Source organism: Calypte anna, chromosome 1, assembly GCF_003957555.1.
Source record: "Calypte anna isolate BGI_N300 chromosome 1, bCalAnn1_v1.p, whole genome shotgun sequence".
In the NCBI taxonomy this organism is placed as follows: domain Eukaryota; kingdom Metazoa; phylum Chordata; class Aves; order Apodiformes; family Trochilidae; genus Calypte; species Calypte anna.
In genome coordinates this window covers 20,182,379-20,201,734 of record NC_044244.1, presented here as the reverse complement: position 1 = coordinate 20,201,734, position 19,356 = coordinate 20,182,379, and the positions used below count along the sequence as shown (strand labels likewise).

General features: G+C 40.5%; 1 protein-coding gene across 9 annotated transcripts in view; it reads left to right on the top strand.

The window, feature by feature from the left end:
• PLXNB2 (plexin B2) overlaps nucleotides 1-19,356 on the top strand; it is a 245,272-nt gene that overhangs the window by 131,616 nt on the left and 94,300 nt on the right. For all 9 annotated transcript variants that reach the window (XM_030448200.1, XM_030448145.1, XM_030448174.1 and 6 more), the window contains one exon: nucleotides 4,208-4,276. In XM_030448200.1, coding sequence (XP_030304060.1) covers nucleotides 4,275-4,276 — 2 coding nt within the window. In that variant the 5' untranslated portion in view covers nucleotides 4,208-4,274. The remainder of the gene's footprint in view (nucleotides 1-4,207; nucleotides 4,277-19,356) is intronic.

Genomic DNA, 19,356 nt, shown 5'->3' with positions numbered 1-19,356 from the left:
AAGAAATCTCTCTGGAAAAGTCTATAGAGATAAGGTATTTAGTCACCATGGCCTCACATGAAGTATACTCAGAAAGGGTAATGGGCCACAAATTGTTTGGTTTCAGTTTTGGATTATGCCGATTTTTGCTCTTAGACTGTATCTGTAAAATTCTGATTTTACTCTGAGATTTTTTATACCTTTTAAGAATGGAAAACTTCAGCATGTGTATTTTTTCCTTGTTTTTTCCTTTTTTTCCCCCTGCAAAATATAGGAAGAGCAAAATGGAAGGGGCTGCGTGAGAGTATTCAGTCTTTTGAGGTTTATCCAACAATAATAAACACTTCCATTATTATTTTAATGTTCTATTAATTTTTGCACACAGTTGGTAAAGATCTTTTCGTAGTGCATAAAAGTGAGGCTAAGAGGATGTGGGGTTGTCTGGAAACCAAAGGGAAAAAAAGTTTAATTAGTATTAGATTTAACGGTATTGATGTAGAGCTACATTAAACAGCTTCTAGACCATGATGATACTAAGATCAAGGTGGCTAAGCAGAGGAGACAGAAAGGAAATCAGTAATAGAACTCTAGATTTCATGGGATAGAAGTGGAGTGGCTGTCTCTGAGGTCAAGGAGGTGGACAGAACAGAGCAGAGATGATCAAGAGCAATAGAAACTGGAGAGCTGAAAGTGAGGGAAGATACAGACAGCATTGACCAGATACTGGAGTGTAGTAATGTGAGACAGAGTTAATTAAAGATGTAAATACATTTCAATGTTTAGAGTTAAGCCGACATTTGTTGTCACCCTGAAGTTTTTAATAGTAAATTCTGTATCCTGTTTCCATATGGACATGATCTCAGTGTTGTAATTTTGCCTTCCCAGAACTGAAATGTGAAGATCCATTTTCAAAATTAAGCTCCAAAAAGCAGTATGTAATGTTACGTGTTATCCTCCGTGCTCCATCCTATCGGGTGCACTGAGCTTGTTAGCTCAACAGCCGGATAAGTTCCAGGAGCATGTAAAGCCTGAAGGAAAAGTATCTGCTCCATATGTTCCATATAGCTGAACGCTCAGGGGAATAAGGTCTGTGTCTGGGAACCGGATAGTACAACTTTTTATCCCTGACCCAGTGCCTGCCCTTTCTAACAAACAAAACTCCCTCAAAGAAATGTGGTTTATGATCTGTTTTTAGCTCTAGAAGCAAACAAAACAAAAAACAAAAAAGCATTTGATGTATTTTTACTCCTTTTTATAGCTATGTCTGCTCTGGGCACCGCAGGATGAGCGCTGCACTTTGTTTCTTGCAGCTTTCGGAACCCACACCCTCCCCCCTCTCCCCAGCAGTCCCAGCGTGCTGTCTGCTTGCAGAATTTTGCCCTTGAACAGAACTGATCAGATGGAGTTTATCATCTTTTTGAAATGATGGTATCTGAGACATTCACCCTAAATAAAGAGATACAGCTGCCTGATGGGGAAGAGGGAGCTTGCAGGATCTTGGCTCTGCTGGGTTATTGACCTGTCCTGGTGGCTTTATTCACATGACATATCTGTGCTGGTCTTCTTCCTAGAAGTATTTTGATATGTAAGGCAGAAATTGTGTCATGTGAAAAGATGGGAACCTTTTAGTGCATTCAGATTGGGTCGAGGCAGGACAAGAGTTAAATGTTATCCAAGGGCAGTAAACTCCCTGCTGTTCTCTGCAGCTAATGGAGGACAGAGGGAGTCTCCTGAAAAAGCAGTTCAGGGAAGATTCTTTCCTCCTCCAGGAGGTGATCTGTGGCAGAACCCTCTTTCCCAAGCCAGTGGGAAGAGAAGAACAGGAAGATCAACACGGTTAGACTGAAGTTAGCTTGTGTGAGCACCCCTCTGCTCCATGCTTGCTCTGTTTGTGCTTGTGTTTTCCATCAGCTCTAAAGAACATACCCCTACCCCATGTCATTACAGTGCTTTTGACTTTAGGTCAGTCTGCAAGAGCCTCCAGCTATCAGAGGACCTGTGACAGCAATGTGTATTTTAGTCCCAGCAGTCATTTTGACATGTCAGCTGGCCAAACCTATGCCATGAAAGAGCAGTTCCTCCTGGTGTTCCATTGTGAGATACTGAAAAAGAGCTGTTGTGCTATGAGTAGGAGGTAAAAGGAAAAAACAAAACCAAACAGAACCAGCAAGGCTTGGGGCAGATGGTACCACCTGTGTCCATCTAAACCTAGCCAAAGTAGTGTGCCATTTCAGTGGAGAAACCTGGAAAATCTAATGACTCAGGCTGAATAAACAGAGAGACAGTGAGTGAGATTTCTGGCTTGTGTCCCAGGCCTCTTATGAAAAAGGCTTCCTATTTTATAGCACAGAGAATTCAGTACAATTTGGTAGCATCACTCTCTGCCACAGCTTGTTACCAACTACAGACTAAAATGTCTGGTATATCCATGTGAGAACTGACACATAAGTAGCCTGGTGACTCTCTGACGGGTTATGGTTGAACCTGTCTTCCCAATAAATTAATTTGTGATGTTATTAGCAGGGGGCATACTGCTGGGTATGCAGCAGTCAGAGCTCACAGCGTTTGGTTCCTTTTCTATGCTCAACCAGTGGTTTTCAGGCACTTCAGTTACCACATCTGCAAAGTTGAGATGTGAACCAATGCAAAGTGTGTCTAAGTCACCTTTGAGCAGTGCTTGCAAAAATGCTCTAAAGGGGAGGAACAATGTATAAAGGGAGCTCCTCAATGGGATGAAGCCTTGTTTTCCTGCTGACTCTCTCCACCTCTTTTCTTCTTGACTGTTTCTGACAGTATCATGATCTTTCACATCCTTTTGCATTTCCTGTTACTTCTCTACTTCTTTTTCCATTTTATGCTTAAGTTGCACCAGATCTGTTTTTCCCTTTGTCAGTAGCACAAAGAAATCTGCCCTTTGCCTTTGTCCTGAAGTCTAAAGGTTTCGTCTGTCTGTCTTGTGTTGGCTGCTTTGCTTAAACTCCCCTCCTATTGCTTCCCTCAGTCCCATTCCAAGCCTACACCCTCCAGTTAAACTGTATCATGCAGCTGTGGTCTGAGTGTCTCACCCAGCTCTTCTCTCATGTCCTTCATTTTTTTTCACTATTGCTGAGTATGCATGTTCACCTTCCATCCAGTGAGGGTGCAGGTTCTTTTAGACAGCTTTTCCCTGAGATCTCATGTGGTTGATGCTGAGCCATTTGTATTGTCAGGAGGCTCCAGGAAGAGATGACTGTATGTAGTCTTAAAGAATGTGTTACCGCAGCAACTAGAATGCAAACAAGAAATTAAATCACATCAAAAATAAACTTTGATTAGTACTGGGCAGCCTCAAGGAGCATGAAGGGAGAAGAGCAGCCATGCTGATGTTTGTGTCTTACCTCCCCAGGGAGCTGGTGTTAAGCAAGTCTCAAAGTCAGATTCAGCTGAGATGAGATGGCTTTGGAGACAGGGGGCTGGATTTTGCCCCATGTGTTTGGTCTCTCTCCCCTGGGAACTGCCATGTGCTGATCTTTTAGCATATGTGACAGCATTCTTTGCAGTGTGTTTGAGTGGGCATCCTGTGCCTTACAGAAAAGTAACTGAGAAATATCAGTGTGTGGGAAACAGGTTGGGATATTCAGCACTCACTATGTCTATTGATGGGGATATTTTTTTGAGGGCAGTTGTTGTCTTCACATTGTTGAACAATCTATGTGAACCCTTTTTAATCACTTTTTGGCTTACGCAGTAGTGTTAAATGGTATCAGATGGTAATACATCATTCTCTAGAGGGACAGACACTGTTTCTCTTCCATTCTTAAATGTTTGATCGTGGGAGGTGCTGACTACTGCCATTGATAAGAGCATGTTCAAGCTCTAGCTAGAGGAGTGCCAAATTATACAATACCCCATCTGTATTGCCAGGCTTTCTTTCTGGTAATATATCAGTTGAGATCTCAGTTCTTCAGTAATTAGTTGTACATCTGTGAGCAACTGTCCATCTGATTTATTATCTGAGCAGCTATTGAAATACAGAACATTGCCCCATTTAGCCTCAGGATTGAAAGTTATGGTGTGATAAAGTTGTGTTTAAAATGTAATAAAATTGACAATTTATAAACAAATTACAATTTTATGGGATGCTATAGATGATCTTAAATTCTATATCTTAAAGTCTGTAAATTTAAGGTGGTTGATAATAGCTTAATACATACTAATATATTTTTAATTGCTGCCTCCTTTTATTTAGTAAGAAGATTAAACCCTGCCCTGGAAAATAACTTGACTGTAGTGAAGAAGACTTAGTGGAAAAGTGAATGTAAGTATTTCACAGCATGTACCAATTATTTATGTTTGCAAACCATTGACTCTGGTGATATTATAGATCATGGTAAATTGACAGCCTAAGTTGCAAAAAAAGACTAAAACAAAACCAATTTTCAGTGTGACAAGAATGCCAGATCTGATCATTGTGTACGTGAGGTATAAAATGGCTGTTGCATTTTTTTCAGTTTGGGTCTTTAGGCTATACATACCTAGTGGTTTTTTAACAGTGACATGTGCTATTATTTTCATGCTTATGAAAAGGAAAAACGTCAACTTGAAGTTGTCACTAAGTGTCCTTAGATGGAAAAAACCCTCACTACCCTTTTAGAAGTACCCATGGGGATCCTTAAATTCGGTAACATGGACATGTTTCCCATTTCCAAAAGAATTTAGTCTAACTTGGAGCCAGTCTAACTAATTTAGTCTAACTTGCAGCCAGTATGAAGTATTTCTCTGTGTACTTGCCCCAGAGATGTGAGTTTATAGAAGAAGATTGCACTGTGGATTGACAATTCAATTTAGAGTGAAATACAGCAGCTGCAAGTTCCAGGCTAAGTGCATTGTTGTTCACTTGAGGTCACTTTCTTAAACCTGGAGTCAATAGTTCTCTAGCAATAAAAGCTTTGCTTCATTTTCTAGACCTTTTTGAAATTGTTCCTTTGATGGTGAATAACCCATTATTTTTCTTAAAGTAATTGCTTTCCTTACCTGTATTTTATAATAATGTGAACCCTCTTAATTGTGTGCAAGCACGTCTATATATATTTGTGTATGAAGCAAATCTGTATCTCTGCAAGTCATACCCCAGGAGGCTTTGAGTGGCTCTGATGTGCAGGGTAGTGGTGGTCATGAACTTCTAACTGCCACAGATTCATTCCAGGATTGTTTCATGCTACATTTTTCCCATGATTTCACCTTCTATTTCCCAGAGCCTGCCTGGTGAGTTTGGAAGTGGTCAACTAAGCCTTTCCAAATGTTGGATAAAGTACAGAATTCATGACTTCCATGTCAAATAGGACAGTGATCCTGTCTTAAATGTCTCACAAGCTGGGATAGTTTTAATTATAGCCTTTGGGCATTTATAAACTTGCCTTGTAGAATAACTAGCTGACCAATTGTACTGACACAGTGAGATACTGCAGGAACACTGAGAAGTGCTGTCTGGTTTATACAGAGCTGTCTACTGATGCAAGGTTGCTTGAAATTAATATCCTTAGATGTGACAACATTGCACTAAGTTAAAGATTTATAGGCTAGGCTGTGCATTGACTCTCTGGTGTCTGGTCCACTTTGAAACCTATATAGGCTTATTAGAAATAAAATCAAATCCCTAAAAGCTTCTGGTGTGTATTGAACAAAACAAAGTTTTGAAGGCATTTACTGGGACCTATCACTTCAGTTACTTCAGGGTCCTAAAAGCACATCTCAAGTGACCTTGGCAGTTCTTGTGGTGATGACTTAGAACAAGTAGAAGTTTATTCTTCAGTTATTTTTAATTGTCACCAACCTGATTATCAGTTCTTTTTTCTGGGAAACTTGGGGAAGAGGTACTGTTATCTTCAGTTCTCACTTTTATTAAAGAAGCAGAATATTTGTTTGGTTTTTTTTCATTTGTAGTTTTGTCAGTGTCTGTTTAGCAAGAAGGGGCCATTGGTTTGAAATATGGGTTGAATTATAAAAGCTCTCTGCCCAGTTAAAATGTCATTTCACTTATGTGAAAACAAAAGACATGAAGTAAAGCTGTATTTCAGAAAGTTGAGTAGTAGGCTAAGATTTTTAGCTAGCTGGTCATGGAAGGATGGTGGAAAAATGGAACAGATTGGCCAGGGAAGTAGCTGTGGCCTTATCCTTGGAGACATTCAAAGTGAGGTTTGGCAAGGCTCTGAGCAGCCTGATCAGGTTGAGGGTGTCTCTAGTTGAGGGAAGTTGGACTAGTTGAACTTTAGAGAGTTTCCAATCCAATGCAGATTATTCTGTGATTCTATGAACTGCCAAAGGAATAGACACACCCTTGCAGAGAGGTAGGTACTAGCACCTTGTCCTTGATGTAAAAAGAAATATGGTCTCCAGTAGATATTATTTTCATGATATTTAAATTTTGTGCATGTGAAGACTGAGGTCCTAAGTGGAAATCTTCTTAATCTGGCTCCTTCAGCTACTGGACATTAAAATTATTGATTTATTCTTCTAAACTTGAATTATTTTCAAAAAGTAATTGGTCTCATGTTGGCTGAGATTTCTGCAGTGGCACCAAATTAAGGAGTTTACGTGGAGAGGAAAAAAATCCTCATCATACCTACTTTTGGTTTTGTATTACATAAGTGCCTGTGGAGACATTCTCACATAAAAAGTCAGCAGAGCCCAAGAGAGCAAACAAAGCACTTTAGAGGAACCCAGAGGAGCCGTGGCTTTACCTGTATACATCCATAAACTGGAGGCAGTGCCCTGAAACTATGAAATCCAGTACACTCTCTTATGATCATCCTTTTTAATGTGTAGCACATCCAGATATTTACTGAAATCTTTTGTTATAGTCAAGATTGAAAATTAAATCTGAAACTTGGATTTCAAGTACATTAGAATCATAGAATCATAGAATGGTTTGGGTTGGAATTGCCCTTAAAGATAAAGCCAGAAAGAGGAGTAAACTTGCAGGAGTTTCCTCATTCACTTCCAATGAGCTTCTGGACTGACCTTTCATAGAGTTGAAGGCCAAAGCTGAGATGCTGGAGGAGTTCAGTGAAATGTTGGTTTGCTGTGTTTCTTCACCTGATGAAAAGCAGAGAGAAGACAGTGGGAGTGGTTATTCCCACACACACCTTAAAATATATTGGGAAAGGCTGGGAAAAAATGTACAGTGGACAATAGGAACAATAAATGTTGCATTAGGCTGATGATACATCAAAATAATCTTGAGCTTGACTGTAAGCAGAAGGAAGGGATGTGTATAACTTAGCAAATCAGAAGGCAGTGTCAAGTAGAACAGAGGCAGGAAAGTGCACAGCGTTAGGGGAAGAATACCCAGCTCTAATTAGATACCAAAATTAGGTTTTTACTGCTCATCCAGTAATTTGAAATCCCTGTACCATTTTTTTAATGTAGCATTGAGAGGTTTGTTCACTGTTCTCAATAGTGTTTCTTATGTAAAATGTATGCACTCTCACCATAAATACCTTGGTTCAAACACCCTTGTGAAGGGTGAGGACCATATTGTGTCTTGTTCTATCTCTAAGCTCTGCTTGCCAGTGGGCAGGTTCCTTATGGAAAGTCTATGGAAATGCTTTTTAGACATTTAGGAGTATAAAGTAGTTGCTCAAAATTGTACCCATCCTAAAAATGTCCATCTTGGTTTCAGCATCCAGCTGTGTATTGTAAAATTAATTGTTATTTATAAGAACTTGGCTCCCATATTGTGATTTAAATGAATAATTCTCAGCAGCCTTTAGATAGCATGGTAAACAAGGCATAGAGGCACACCAGGTAATGAAGAGAAAAGTAAATACTGAAAAGTTGCTAGTTCATTAAGTAATGTCTATGCTGTGCATTAAATGAGGCTGGGTACCAGGGGGAAAAGTCTTCCCATCATAAAGACTATAATGTAGGATTTGCATAAAGAATCTTAATTCTAATACTTTCTAGATATGACAATCAATCAGACTTGAGTTCCCAGAATCACCTCTAACACTTATCTTTACATCCATAGGACTTAAGTCACTGAAGCACCAGGTGACATTTGTTCAGTATTTTTTACATGTCTTTGGCAACAGGAGGGAACAAGATGTAGGCTTAGAAAAATTATCTCACACAATGTCTGTTGCTATCACCCTGAGACCCTAAAGGGCATTTGGTGAGACTGCACAGGGATTGTATCGTGCTTCATGCTTGGGCTTTGTGGCACCTCTTCCAGTACCAATGTCCTGTCTTTTTTTCTTCCCCATTGGCTCTGGGGTCCCTGTGTTGCCTGGCTGGCATCAAAGAAAATACTGCTGCTCCAGGGGAGGTGATGTCTCTGCACTGCTAGCACAACAAGCCTGTCACACCAGGTCAGGCTGTAACCACCAGGAACAGCCACAGGAAAGCCCTTCATAATGATCTCTGGTGTGTGGAAGGCAGCTTACTTGGAGACTTCTGCTGCTGCTTTCCCATATGCTATCAAATACAATCTTTTATTTTCACCTAATAAGGGGTTAAATTCACTGGGCCATGTAAAGGTCAAATGTCATGCCTTTGCTGCTGGATCTTTGGGACAAGGGTGCCCATGGTAAAGGTCCTCCCCTTATTACCAAGCATGGAGTGACTGGAAGAGAGCTGTCTTTTCAGGCAAACCTTGATTCTGTTTTCTCCAGCAGCGGCCTACATGGGTGACCTTTCTAAAAAAAAACCAAAAACAAGGTGTCATGAAGCATTGGGCATGTTTCGGATGAAACTGTAGTAGTTTTGCCCATATGCTGCCACCTTTCCCTCTGTGGAGAAAAGAGGCCACACTTTAGCAGCAGATCCAGTACTTGAGTATCTGCATTGTGGTATGAGCTACTTATACTTCATTTTGAGAACTGCTTTTAAAAAAAAGTGGGTTAGCCAGTGTTTTAGTTATAAAAAGGTGGCTTACTGGGGTGTGGGGGTGTCCTTTCTCCCTACATTCAGTAATATTCAACCTAAGCCTACAGGTATGGCTATAAGACCCACGGCAGAAGATTCTTGCAACAAAATAGTTTTTTCTTTAGAGGTATCCATTAATCTTCCATGAAACACAGCTCCACATTTCTTTCTCATATTTCTCTGGCATCATTTCCTGGGGAATATGGAGGAAAACAAATAGCAGATTCTTTACCATTTTAGGAGAGGGGTGGAAACAAATTCACCTTCAAAGTACTAGCTGTTTTAAATGCAAAATGATCCTGCCTTTATTAATACTTGGCAAAGTATTTTAAAGATCAAAGTGTCAATATTAGCTAATTCTCATGACACACCTGTCAGGTAAGTAAGAATTATATCCATTTATATACCAGGAAACTGAAATACTGCCTAGCATCAGCATTTTCACAGTTGCTACCTAGTTAATTTGCTGAAATAACTAGTCAAATTCTCAGAGGTTCTGCATATTCTTTGCTGTCCTAATTTATACCTGGAGCTCAAGAGTATTCACACTTTTGAAACTGAATTCAAGTATTTTGGTACAGAAATGTGGGTATAGCAGCTGACCCAGAGGCACCCACACTTAAGGTTTTTTTTCTAGACTTAAGCATCCTTAAAAATTCCCAAGCCAAAACTTGCAGGGTGTCATTTCCCAAGCTGGACTTGGGCTCCTGCACTGCTCAACTCTTGCAGCATAAGGTAAAGGGTTGTATCCCATTGGAGCTGCAAAAGATATGAAGTGTAGATGAGAACGAGAGGGCAAGTCTTCAGAGTTTTTTTTTTCCTTTTGCAGGAAGGTATCTATAGAAGGAGTGTGTAGAGTAGGAGAGGGGGCGCTTGAAGTGGGAAGAAAAATGGTGTGTGATGGCAGTTAATTTGTCTACCTCCTGCTGTTGCTTCCATGAGAGATGCAGGTTACCTTGTTATTTCTGTCATGGCTCTTTTTGTTACAGCATCAGCAGAGTGGTATAATTGGGCTGGGGGACAAATTTTTCTGCTGCCCTGTTGAGCAATGACCAAAAAGGAGAGGGGATTTTCAACAAGTGCTGTCTCCCTTTCAGTATGCAGTGCAGCTTGTTTCCAAGTGGTGTTTTAGTTGGAGCAGCAGTGGTTTTCAAGTGCCTCGCTTTGTCTGTGCAAACAGTTTTTGTAACCTGTTTGCTCCGTTCCTTTGGTGTGGCAATGCCCAGCCCTGAATGCAGCACAAAACTGAAGGATGGCGTCACTGTATCCCAGTCTGTTCTCCCACTTGCAGGAGCAGGTGGGAACGGATAAAACCCCAGCCAAAGGCTGTCAATGGGTTGGCAGCTAAAGGAGGGAAAAGCCAGGCTACAAAAAGGGGTCACAAGGGACTGAACAGCCCGGAGCAGGCATGCACAGCTGAATTAGGAGTTGGAATTGTTTGTCTTTCAAATTTAGAGAACTTGTTTGCTGTCTTGGCCCTGCACAAAGTGAGTAAGTGCTGCTGCTAATAACAAAGCCCAAAACAGAGAAGTGAAGGATTAAAACCAGAAAATGATGACTCACCCTCCCTCACCCCCCTCAAGTTTTGTCCCCACTAAACCACTTTACCTCACCAAAGCCCTGGTGGCTTTTTGTTTATAAATAATCATGTGTTTGAAATGTTAAAATGTGTAGGCAGAGATTAAAAGGATATATGATGCTACAGCATTAAAACAGTGCCGACTTCTGCAAGGGAATTGTGGAAGAAAATTAAAATGAAGTTATTTTTGGCAAGGGCTGCTGAATCCTGGGGAGATCAAGAGAAAGCAAAAAACAGTTTGCCCAAGCTAGTGAAAAAAAGTAGAAAAGCTGGGTGCAGTAAAATAGGGCTTCACATCAGTTCTTTGTCTTACTGAAGTAGAATTTGAAGGGTCGTGTCAGTTTGGGGGAGGAGATTCACTGAGAAATCTTTGTCGAAGGTACCAGCCTAAACTGTCCTCCTTTTCCTTCTGTAATTTTGTGAATATAACTGCTTGGTTATCACCTGTATTGTAACATATTTGTAACTTCTCCCAATCTATGGTGGCACTGATGGATGGACACCTATGATGCTGTCAGTGGTGCTTGTCAGTCCACAGGACTGTACAGAATAAGCAGGTTGTCATACCCCAACTGGGGTATTATTCTGTATTCTTGCAGAACTAAGGATATTGGCACTGGATTTCTTTTTGTGTCTAACAGTGAAAATACAGAATTGTCCACACTTAGAAAAAGCACCACAGACTTAAAGGGAAGTGTTGCAAATCAGTTGTCATCATTGACTATAGCATTGATTCTGGAGTTTTCTTTTTTAGTGTCATTCTTTATTGTTGCATTAGCTTTGTCTTCATAAACCTTTGATTCCTGGCCAAAGTGAGCCTTTTCGTGGGTCTGCCAATGATGGAGTTGGTTGTATCAGCCTCCTTCCTCCTTTTTGACTTTAGATGAGTGAACAATACTATTGTGAATAAGCACAGATAAGAGCCTTGTTCCGCTGCTTTTCTTCCTCATGATCTTGCTTCTGTTGTCTGCTTGGTATAAGCCTCTGAACTCTGTGTCTGTAGCAACAGTGCAATGACCAATAAACAAACTACTTTACGTGGTCCTGCTCACTTGAGGTCTAATTAATTTTTGGACACCCCCAAGCCCACTGAACTCAGGGAGTGAGGCTTTTGGAGGACACCCTTGGCTCTGGCAGGGCAGTGCCACTCCCATCACTCTTGCTGCCTCATGGCTCCCTTCTGCCCCATGGGATGGAACAGTGGCCCACTCTGCTCCCAGCTCCCTCCACAGGGCTTTCAGACCAGAGCTGGGCTTGTGCAAGAGGCTGTTTGAAGCCCTCCTGCCCTCTGATCCCCCTGGGTTTGGTGGGGTAACAGCCTGGGGGTTATGGGTGTCTTCACAGGTAAAAGTCTGAGTGCTGGGTACAGGAGAACTTCAGCTCCATTCCTGCCCTGCATCCTCTTGCTTTATGATAGCAATGATGTTGTTTAATCAGTTGTCCAGGGTGAACTGGTATGTTGCTTTGCTAAATGGGAACAGTTTGCATTAATATGTTGATTTGCATGAAATACACCACCTCCACTGCTCTTCACCTTTGCTGTTACTTGAAAAAATGCCTGGTGCTCTCTGGGTATTACTTTTTTATTGGAGTTTATATGACTCTGTTTATAAGCCTGGCTTCTGTTCTTGTTTTGCTTTTCTTCCTCCTTTAATTAATTTAAATGTAGTATTTGAGATTAATCTCTATAATAATCTTTGCTTCAATTAATATTATATTTAATTTAAGGATTTAACAAGAATAAAACAAAGAATTAAATACTTGTCTGCTTAAATTTTTTAGGGTAAAATTCAAGGCAAGCCTCAGCCTTATTGGAGTAATTTAATGCAATATGTGCAAAATACATTATGTTTAAAAATAGCTGGTCCTTTGGACGTCTAGATGGTATTCTAGTGTCCTGTTACTGCAGCGCTTGATTAAGTACAATGTAATGAAAAATAAACTAGATTTTAGGCATGAAATTCCTTATTATCAGTCAGTAAGCCAATGACTTTGTAAACAGAAGTCTTCCAGGAATGCACAAAATAGTCTTGTTTATCCATATGTTTTTTTCTTAAAGTTGCATCAGTTTAATTTGGGACTAGTTAAATGAATTTTATTAAATTACAGTTCCTGGGAACTTCCAAGTTTGTGAAAAATGGTAACTCTGGTGTTTAATCACAGCTAGTGTTTTCTCTAAAATGTTTATGGAAATTTCCAGGCAACTGATTGGACCTGCCATTTTTTTCTTCAAAGCTAGACTTATGTTTTTAAAAAGCATGCTTTTTAGAACTAGTTCTTTTGGGGTTTTTTCGAACCTGGATGAAGGACAGTGATTCTGGTTGTACTGAGGAGGCAGAAGGTGTGCATTGCTTTGAGAGCTCTGTCTGGTTATATTCTGACACCCTTATCCAACCTTCCTTTCTTGAGCTGTTTTCTGCCAAGATGCTCTCACTGCATGTGAGAAGTCATGAGAATTCCACAAGGCTTTCTGGGGGACCCTCATTAAGAACAGCAAGCTGGGTCACAGTGTTGACTTTGGCATCCTTTGCCTCCTCTCAAAAATCTCTACTATAAGCCACTGGCCATTTGGCTCCTTATGGTACTCACAGAGGAGAAAAAAACCCAAAAGGATCACAATACTGTTTCCACTGTAATGAGCAGAAACATATAGTAGACCTGATGTCAAGGGTTCTGGAGCAGATTTCTGATGCCCCTCAGCATTTCTTACAGCCAGCATCTTTACAAAGTGTTAGCCTGATCATTCTGTACAGGAGAAGCTTCTCTGGGGTTGTTTGGCCTCTGCTCTGCAGTGGCATTATTTGCCAGTGCTTCATCAGAAGCATGTACAAGTGGAATGACTGTACAGGTTTGCTTGGTAGCAAAACCAAGGAGATCCTGTTCAAAGTCCAGGATGGCTCTAGGAAGGGAAGGCGTGTGTGGTCAGTAACCCAGATTTTTCATACCTTTGGGACAATTCAAATCCGGCCATCCATCCATTTGTGAATTCTTTGGTTGATTTGATTTAAACATATATGGGATAGTGCTTTCTTACAGTGGTCCAAGCTGAAAGATACAGATTTTAACTGGTATATATATAAATATTTGTGGTGCTACCCTGGGTTTGCACTGCAGGATGTGTATGGCTCCTTCTGGGGTTGTGACACATGGGAACGTTCTACCTCTTTGCATGATTACAGATGTTGCTTAAAGGAGGTTTATGCAGAAAGTTCTCTCTCCTAAGGGAGGTATATGTGAGCAAAGATTTTACAGCTGGGGGGCAAGATATGTTGAGAGAAATAGTTCTTTGAAAATCTGTTTTTGAAGTACATACAAGTCCAGGAGGAAAAGAACAAGTAAACGATGTAGATGTGGAATTGAAACAAAAAGCTAAAGAGTGTTCCAAATATATCTAATTTGCATGATTCAAGCAAAATTGGATATGCTAACATTATTGTAAGTAAATTTGGTACCCTGAAAATAGTTGTCTTATACAAAAGCAGGGTTTTACTCTCTTGAAAGAATAACAAGCAGAGATAACATCCTCTCTCAGCAAGCCTGTCTGTTGTTTTTGAAAATAATGAAGGGCAGCACTTCTTTCTCCAGTTTTAGGAAATATACTGAAGGTATTTTACTTAAATTTTGTCAGGACATGTTTATACAGTCACTTTATTGGGTACCAATCCATGCTCTTATCAAACAAGTTGGTTCAGTTCTCCGATCTCTCCTAGCTGCTTGTTTGTGCCACTTCCATGGGTGGCATTAGTATGAGTGCCTAAGCAAGAGCTGAAAACTAATCTGGCCAAGATCTGAAAAAATGGGTAGTTCCTGCTGGAGCAGCTCCATGAGTGTCTTCTCACCACCTTTTGCATGCCAATACCAGTTTACTCTCAGAGCAAGGGACTACTGTCAACATAGATTCTCTCTAGTGATCAACTTGTTACCAACTGGTCTGCCCAGATGTTAGGCAAAGCATAACATTTACCCAAGATCTTACTCTGAAATGAGTGGCAGCACAACCTAGGGAGAGAGGGGCAAAATGCTTGCTGTCAGATTCACTAAAGAAAAAGAACTCTCATCTGTGGGACAGTAGAGGAAAAAGAAGGTGTCCCAAGTAAGGTATTAGGTGTGCTGTGGTCCTCCTCATGCATCTGTTGAGCAGCTGACAGGAGCCTTGGCTTTGACTCCAGTTGCAGAATAACTGGGGAGGAGGAAGAGAATCAGGGGGGACACATTTGATGTTTTGTGATACATTATTTTGAGGCAAGCATCTCTGCAGTCATGCTTTTTGTCCTGTCCTGTCAGCTCCTTTACTGAGGTTGAGCTATATTTATTGTCTTTGGTGTTAATCTAATACATCTAATGTTTTGGGGAGAGGTAAATATCTGACAGCCTGTGTGTAGTTAATTCATCCCCATGCTTTAAAGACTTATGGTATCCTTGTAAAATATTGTCATACAAATAGTGGGTGGTAGAGTGCATGCTGTTACAGTATGGGAAGTAGATCCTTTTAAGTATATTCCCTAAGTAGATGCACATTACAGCATACAACTGTTTTCTGGAAGCAATTGAAATTGTACTGGGATCTGATTTTTCCATTCACCAGCCCTGGAAAATGCATAAACATCTAGGAGACAGATATTAATACAAATTAATATCATAAGTACACATTTTACTAAAATTCTTGTCTATCAGTGTGTGAGTGAACTTGATAAATTAGATTACCAAATGGTTTTGCAAGTTTGCTTTCATCATGGGTAAAAATATGCAAAATAATATCTAAATAAAGGCTACGTTAAGCTGTTAAATACTGCTTCCGGGAGTAATCAGACATTTTCTGGCTTCTGCTTTGATTTGAAGGCTGTCTGTCAGCCTTCAACTTTATTCGTGGTAAACAAAACCTCTTCCCTGAAAGAATCAAGGTACAAGTGTGTAAGAATCATAATATTATGCCTACCACAATCAGGGATTTTTTTAGGGATCTCATTAAATTCAAGTTCTTTCCCAGTATTAGAGCATAAATACCAGTATATGCTGGAAGTAAAGCAGTCACTGGTTAAAGGGGATCAAGGAAGTTTAAAATACAGGGAGGCTGCTCAAGGCAGGTGTCAGAGCCCTTTGAAATGGAAGGAGCTAAAGATTAAATGTAATTGCCAAAGTGTGTAGTTAGGTCTCTCCCTTAGCCCTTCCTCCAGCCAGCAGTTGTGAGCCCTGTGCTAGTTTGAAAACCAGGGATGCAGCAGTCTGGGGAAGCATAGAGAATTCACTTGAGGACTGAATAGCAAAGCAAGATTACCTGAGGGATCAGAAGGAGGAGGGACTCATGTTGGGTAAACTCTTGTGCATCATACAAATAGGTATTGGAGGAACTTACTCTGCATGGTCCTTTTTGTGTTTATTTGTCAAGGGGACAGTGAGATTGTGAATATGCTGAAAAAACAAATCGCTGTGGACATCTTGGCAGATGATATTATACAGTGATGAACATTGGTCATTAGTCCAAAGGCAGCAGGTAAAGAATTTTGCCCACAGTTGTAAGTGACAGACTGCACAACAAATTTTGGTGAGCAGGGACTGAGCAAGGCTCTGAAGTGCTTAGTACAGTACCAACCTGGAAAGGTTTGATAGAAGTTAAAGCATATCTGACTGAAAAGCTTCTCACTCATTCAGAAGAAGGCAGCTTTTCATACTATGTTTAAGTATTTACATAAAGATCTAATAGATGATGATGTGCAGAGGACTAACGAAGTCTGTTGTAACAGCAATAAGAAGCCCAGATAGCAATAAAAAGTATATAACGTATCTGGGGAGAAGAAGCTACCCTACGCAAGGGTCTGAGCATCCAGCTATGTGGGATTAACTGTTCTCAGAGCTCTTGTAGGCAAAAAATGGCCAGGCAGTGTCTAATAAGCTCTGACTGAAACATGCTGCCTAATGGCAAAACATCGATTGACTTTCATTTAGTGTTATTTCTGGACTGTGGCTTATCTGACATGGCCCAGATTTTAAATTTTGGTATGACTTCCTGCTGGTTTATTTTTGTGTGTTGGACCACTATAGCACACTGCTTTTGTAGGGTAGGAGTGAAGGCACCACACTACAGGTTTCTTAACTATATATCAAGATCATACATCACTTGACAGTGTTGCTTTCATGTTCACACGGTGTAATTCCTTTTTCTTGAGGATGCTGTAGGAGCATATAATTGCCATAAGAGCCAACAAATGATACAAAGTATTTGGTGACAACTGGAATTGCTCAAATACTTAAGAATTGTTGCATTAGCTGTTTTCATCGAATAATGAGAAGTAATGTTCTAGAAAGTAAATGTCAGATTTGGGTTATCTGTGAAATGTTACTGCTCTATAGTGTTGCATTGTTAGAGACATTTGTACCTTTTTATCTGCATAGATATTCCTTGATACTCAAATTGGGATTTTTGCAGTACATAGGCCAAGAATTTACCCTGTGCCAAATAGCAGTCCACAAGCTGAGAGAGGGTTAGAAATTCTTGGTTTTGTGCCCTAGACCATCCTGGTTTATGGATGGGACTATGTAGGCTGCACTTTTCTACAGACCTCTCAGTTCTAAAAATATCTGTTTTCTGAAACCTTCCACATGGAAGTGTGTATGTATGCTTATTACATGTAATTTCCATGTTGCTTTTGCTTGGGTGTCATTTCTTTGTCCTGCTTTGGTTCCCTCTGAATTTGAAGCTGAGCTCTCAGGGGATGAGCGTGCTGGAGATCACCATGGCAACACTCCGAAAAATGCACACTGCAGGCACCAGGCTTCCCATCATTATCCCTGCAAGTGCTCTGATGATCTGTGGACTTGAGGACTTATTCGGAAGCTGTGAGAGAGATGGAGGCTGTGGCTGAGAGCTGTGGGTACCTTGCCTATTAAACACATTTCCTGTGTAAACGGAGGAACTCTAGATATTGTTTGCCAGTGTACAGCCCTAGCATCCAGAATTTTCATAGCTTACTGCTGAGATTTCCCTTAGCAGACTGTAAACCTTTTTTTTTTTTTTTTTCTTCCTAATTCCACATAATTTCAATATTAGTCTCTTGGGTCTTAGCTCTCTGTACTTTCCCTCAAGACTACCATGGAGATACTGCAAAGGCTGAGATTGTTATCCTGGTAAAAGTTAAAAAATGGTTGATGATAAAACATGCCATAAAGATTGCGATGCGGAGAGGTGAGTGCTCGTAGCCCTGCTGTTCCCAAATACTTTTTGAAGAAAAAAAAACAACAACAACAAAAAAAAACCAAAACATACAAAACATTCAAGGAAGAGTTATTTTATGGATGGGTATTTCAAAGCAGTGGTTTGTAAAGTAGAGGTTTCCTCCAGCAGCAGTAAATAACATAAACTGGATAAAAATGTATCGTCTTCTGAGAGTTAGGGGCTCTAGGTTGTGTTCTGACAGGACAAGTGTGACATTGAAGTTTTGCTTCATATTAATGAATTTAAAAGTACAGAAGAGTGACTAATTCAAGTGTGATCAGCAGTCTTGAATAAGGTGCCTCTGCTTCCAGTTATTGCATGGGGATTGCTAAGCCCATCAGCATGATTCGTGAACAAGCAGAATGCAGAACACAAATGCCCAATATAGTTGGCATGGAATGGTCAGGAGAAAAAGATATTTGAAACCTTCCTTTCTAGTGGTTTTCCCAGTCCCATTTGTGAATGTATAGAGGTCAATACTCAAACTTAATTTCACTACCCAGCCCTTGCACAATCAAGTCTCCAGTCCTGCTCTTAAGGAGAAAATGGAGCAAGGCTCACTCACTCATCTTCTGAAATGCACTGGACAAGGAGCACAATAAGGATGCTGATGCTCTTTCCTTTACATCCCTTCTGAAGAAGTGTAGGACCTGGGTTTATGTTTTGCAGCCTGAGAAAGGGCTGAGGCACCAAAACCAACCACCCTTGATATTGGGATAACTAAGAAAGGCTGTGGTGGGTATGCTCACTCCTTTTCCTCTACCTTTCTATTTAACCACAAAAAAGAATGGAAAGCTCCTGGCCTGGGGAAAAAGTGTGCAGGGAGCAGGACATGGGCACCTATCTGTGCTGAGTAGGAAGGAGCAGAAGGGACAAGAGGGAAGCTCAGATTCCCACTCTAAAAATGGGAATTCATCCTTTGGCATTTATCACTGGGTAAAATGCACAAGCTCCAGGGAGCACCAGGGAGCCCAAATCACCCGTGCAACTCAGTGCCCTAGAAGTCAGGTTTCCCTCAGACTGTTCTGTAAATGCAGAAGTATTTCTTGTACAGCAGAGGATCAAGGAACCTCACTTCAGGCAAAGGCATCTGGTAGTAAAGCATCAGAGAGGAGGGTGTGGATGCACTGAACACCCTGAACTGACATTTCCAAATGCCTTTAAAAAAGTGTTCTTGCTATGGAGCTACTATACAAACACTGCAGCATTATCCACATGCTCCTGTCCTCCATCCCATCCAGCCAAGGCCGTGCATTTCTTCTTGAATCTAGGTGGCTCTGGCATCTCAGTGCAGAGATCCTTATTGCTGTGTTTAAGTGCTGGAAATCCTGAATTGAGCTTCTGCTGGAGATAGGTTTACTGATGTTTAGTCTGAGGTTCTCAGACAAGCTTGAGCATGAGAAAAAGAGAAGAGCCTTTGAGCTCTGACAAAATGAAGGTAGTTCAACTTCTGTAGAAGCAGAATTTAGGGGAATATGGGAGAAAAAAAATTAGAAAATTAATGGTATACACAGGCAGAAGTTATGAGAACAGCACTCTGTTATGACAAATAAACCTTAGGGAATGCTACTTCATTTTTTGTTGTTACAGGACTAAGAATGTCTTATTTCAACATGTAACCACTAACTTGAAATAAATTGGACAATTTCCTTCCAAGGCCAATTAATTTAATTACCTCACATAT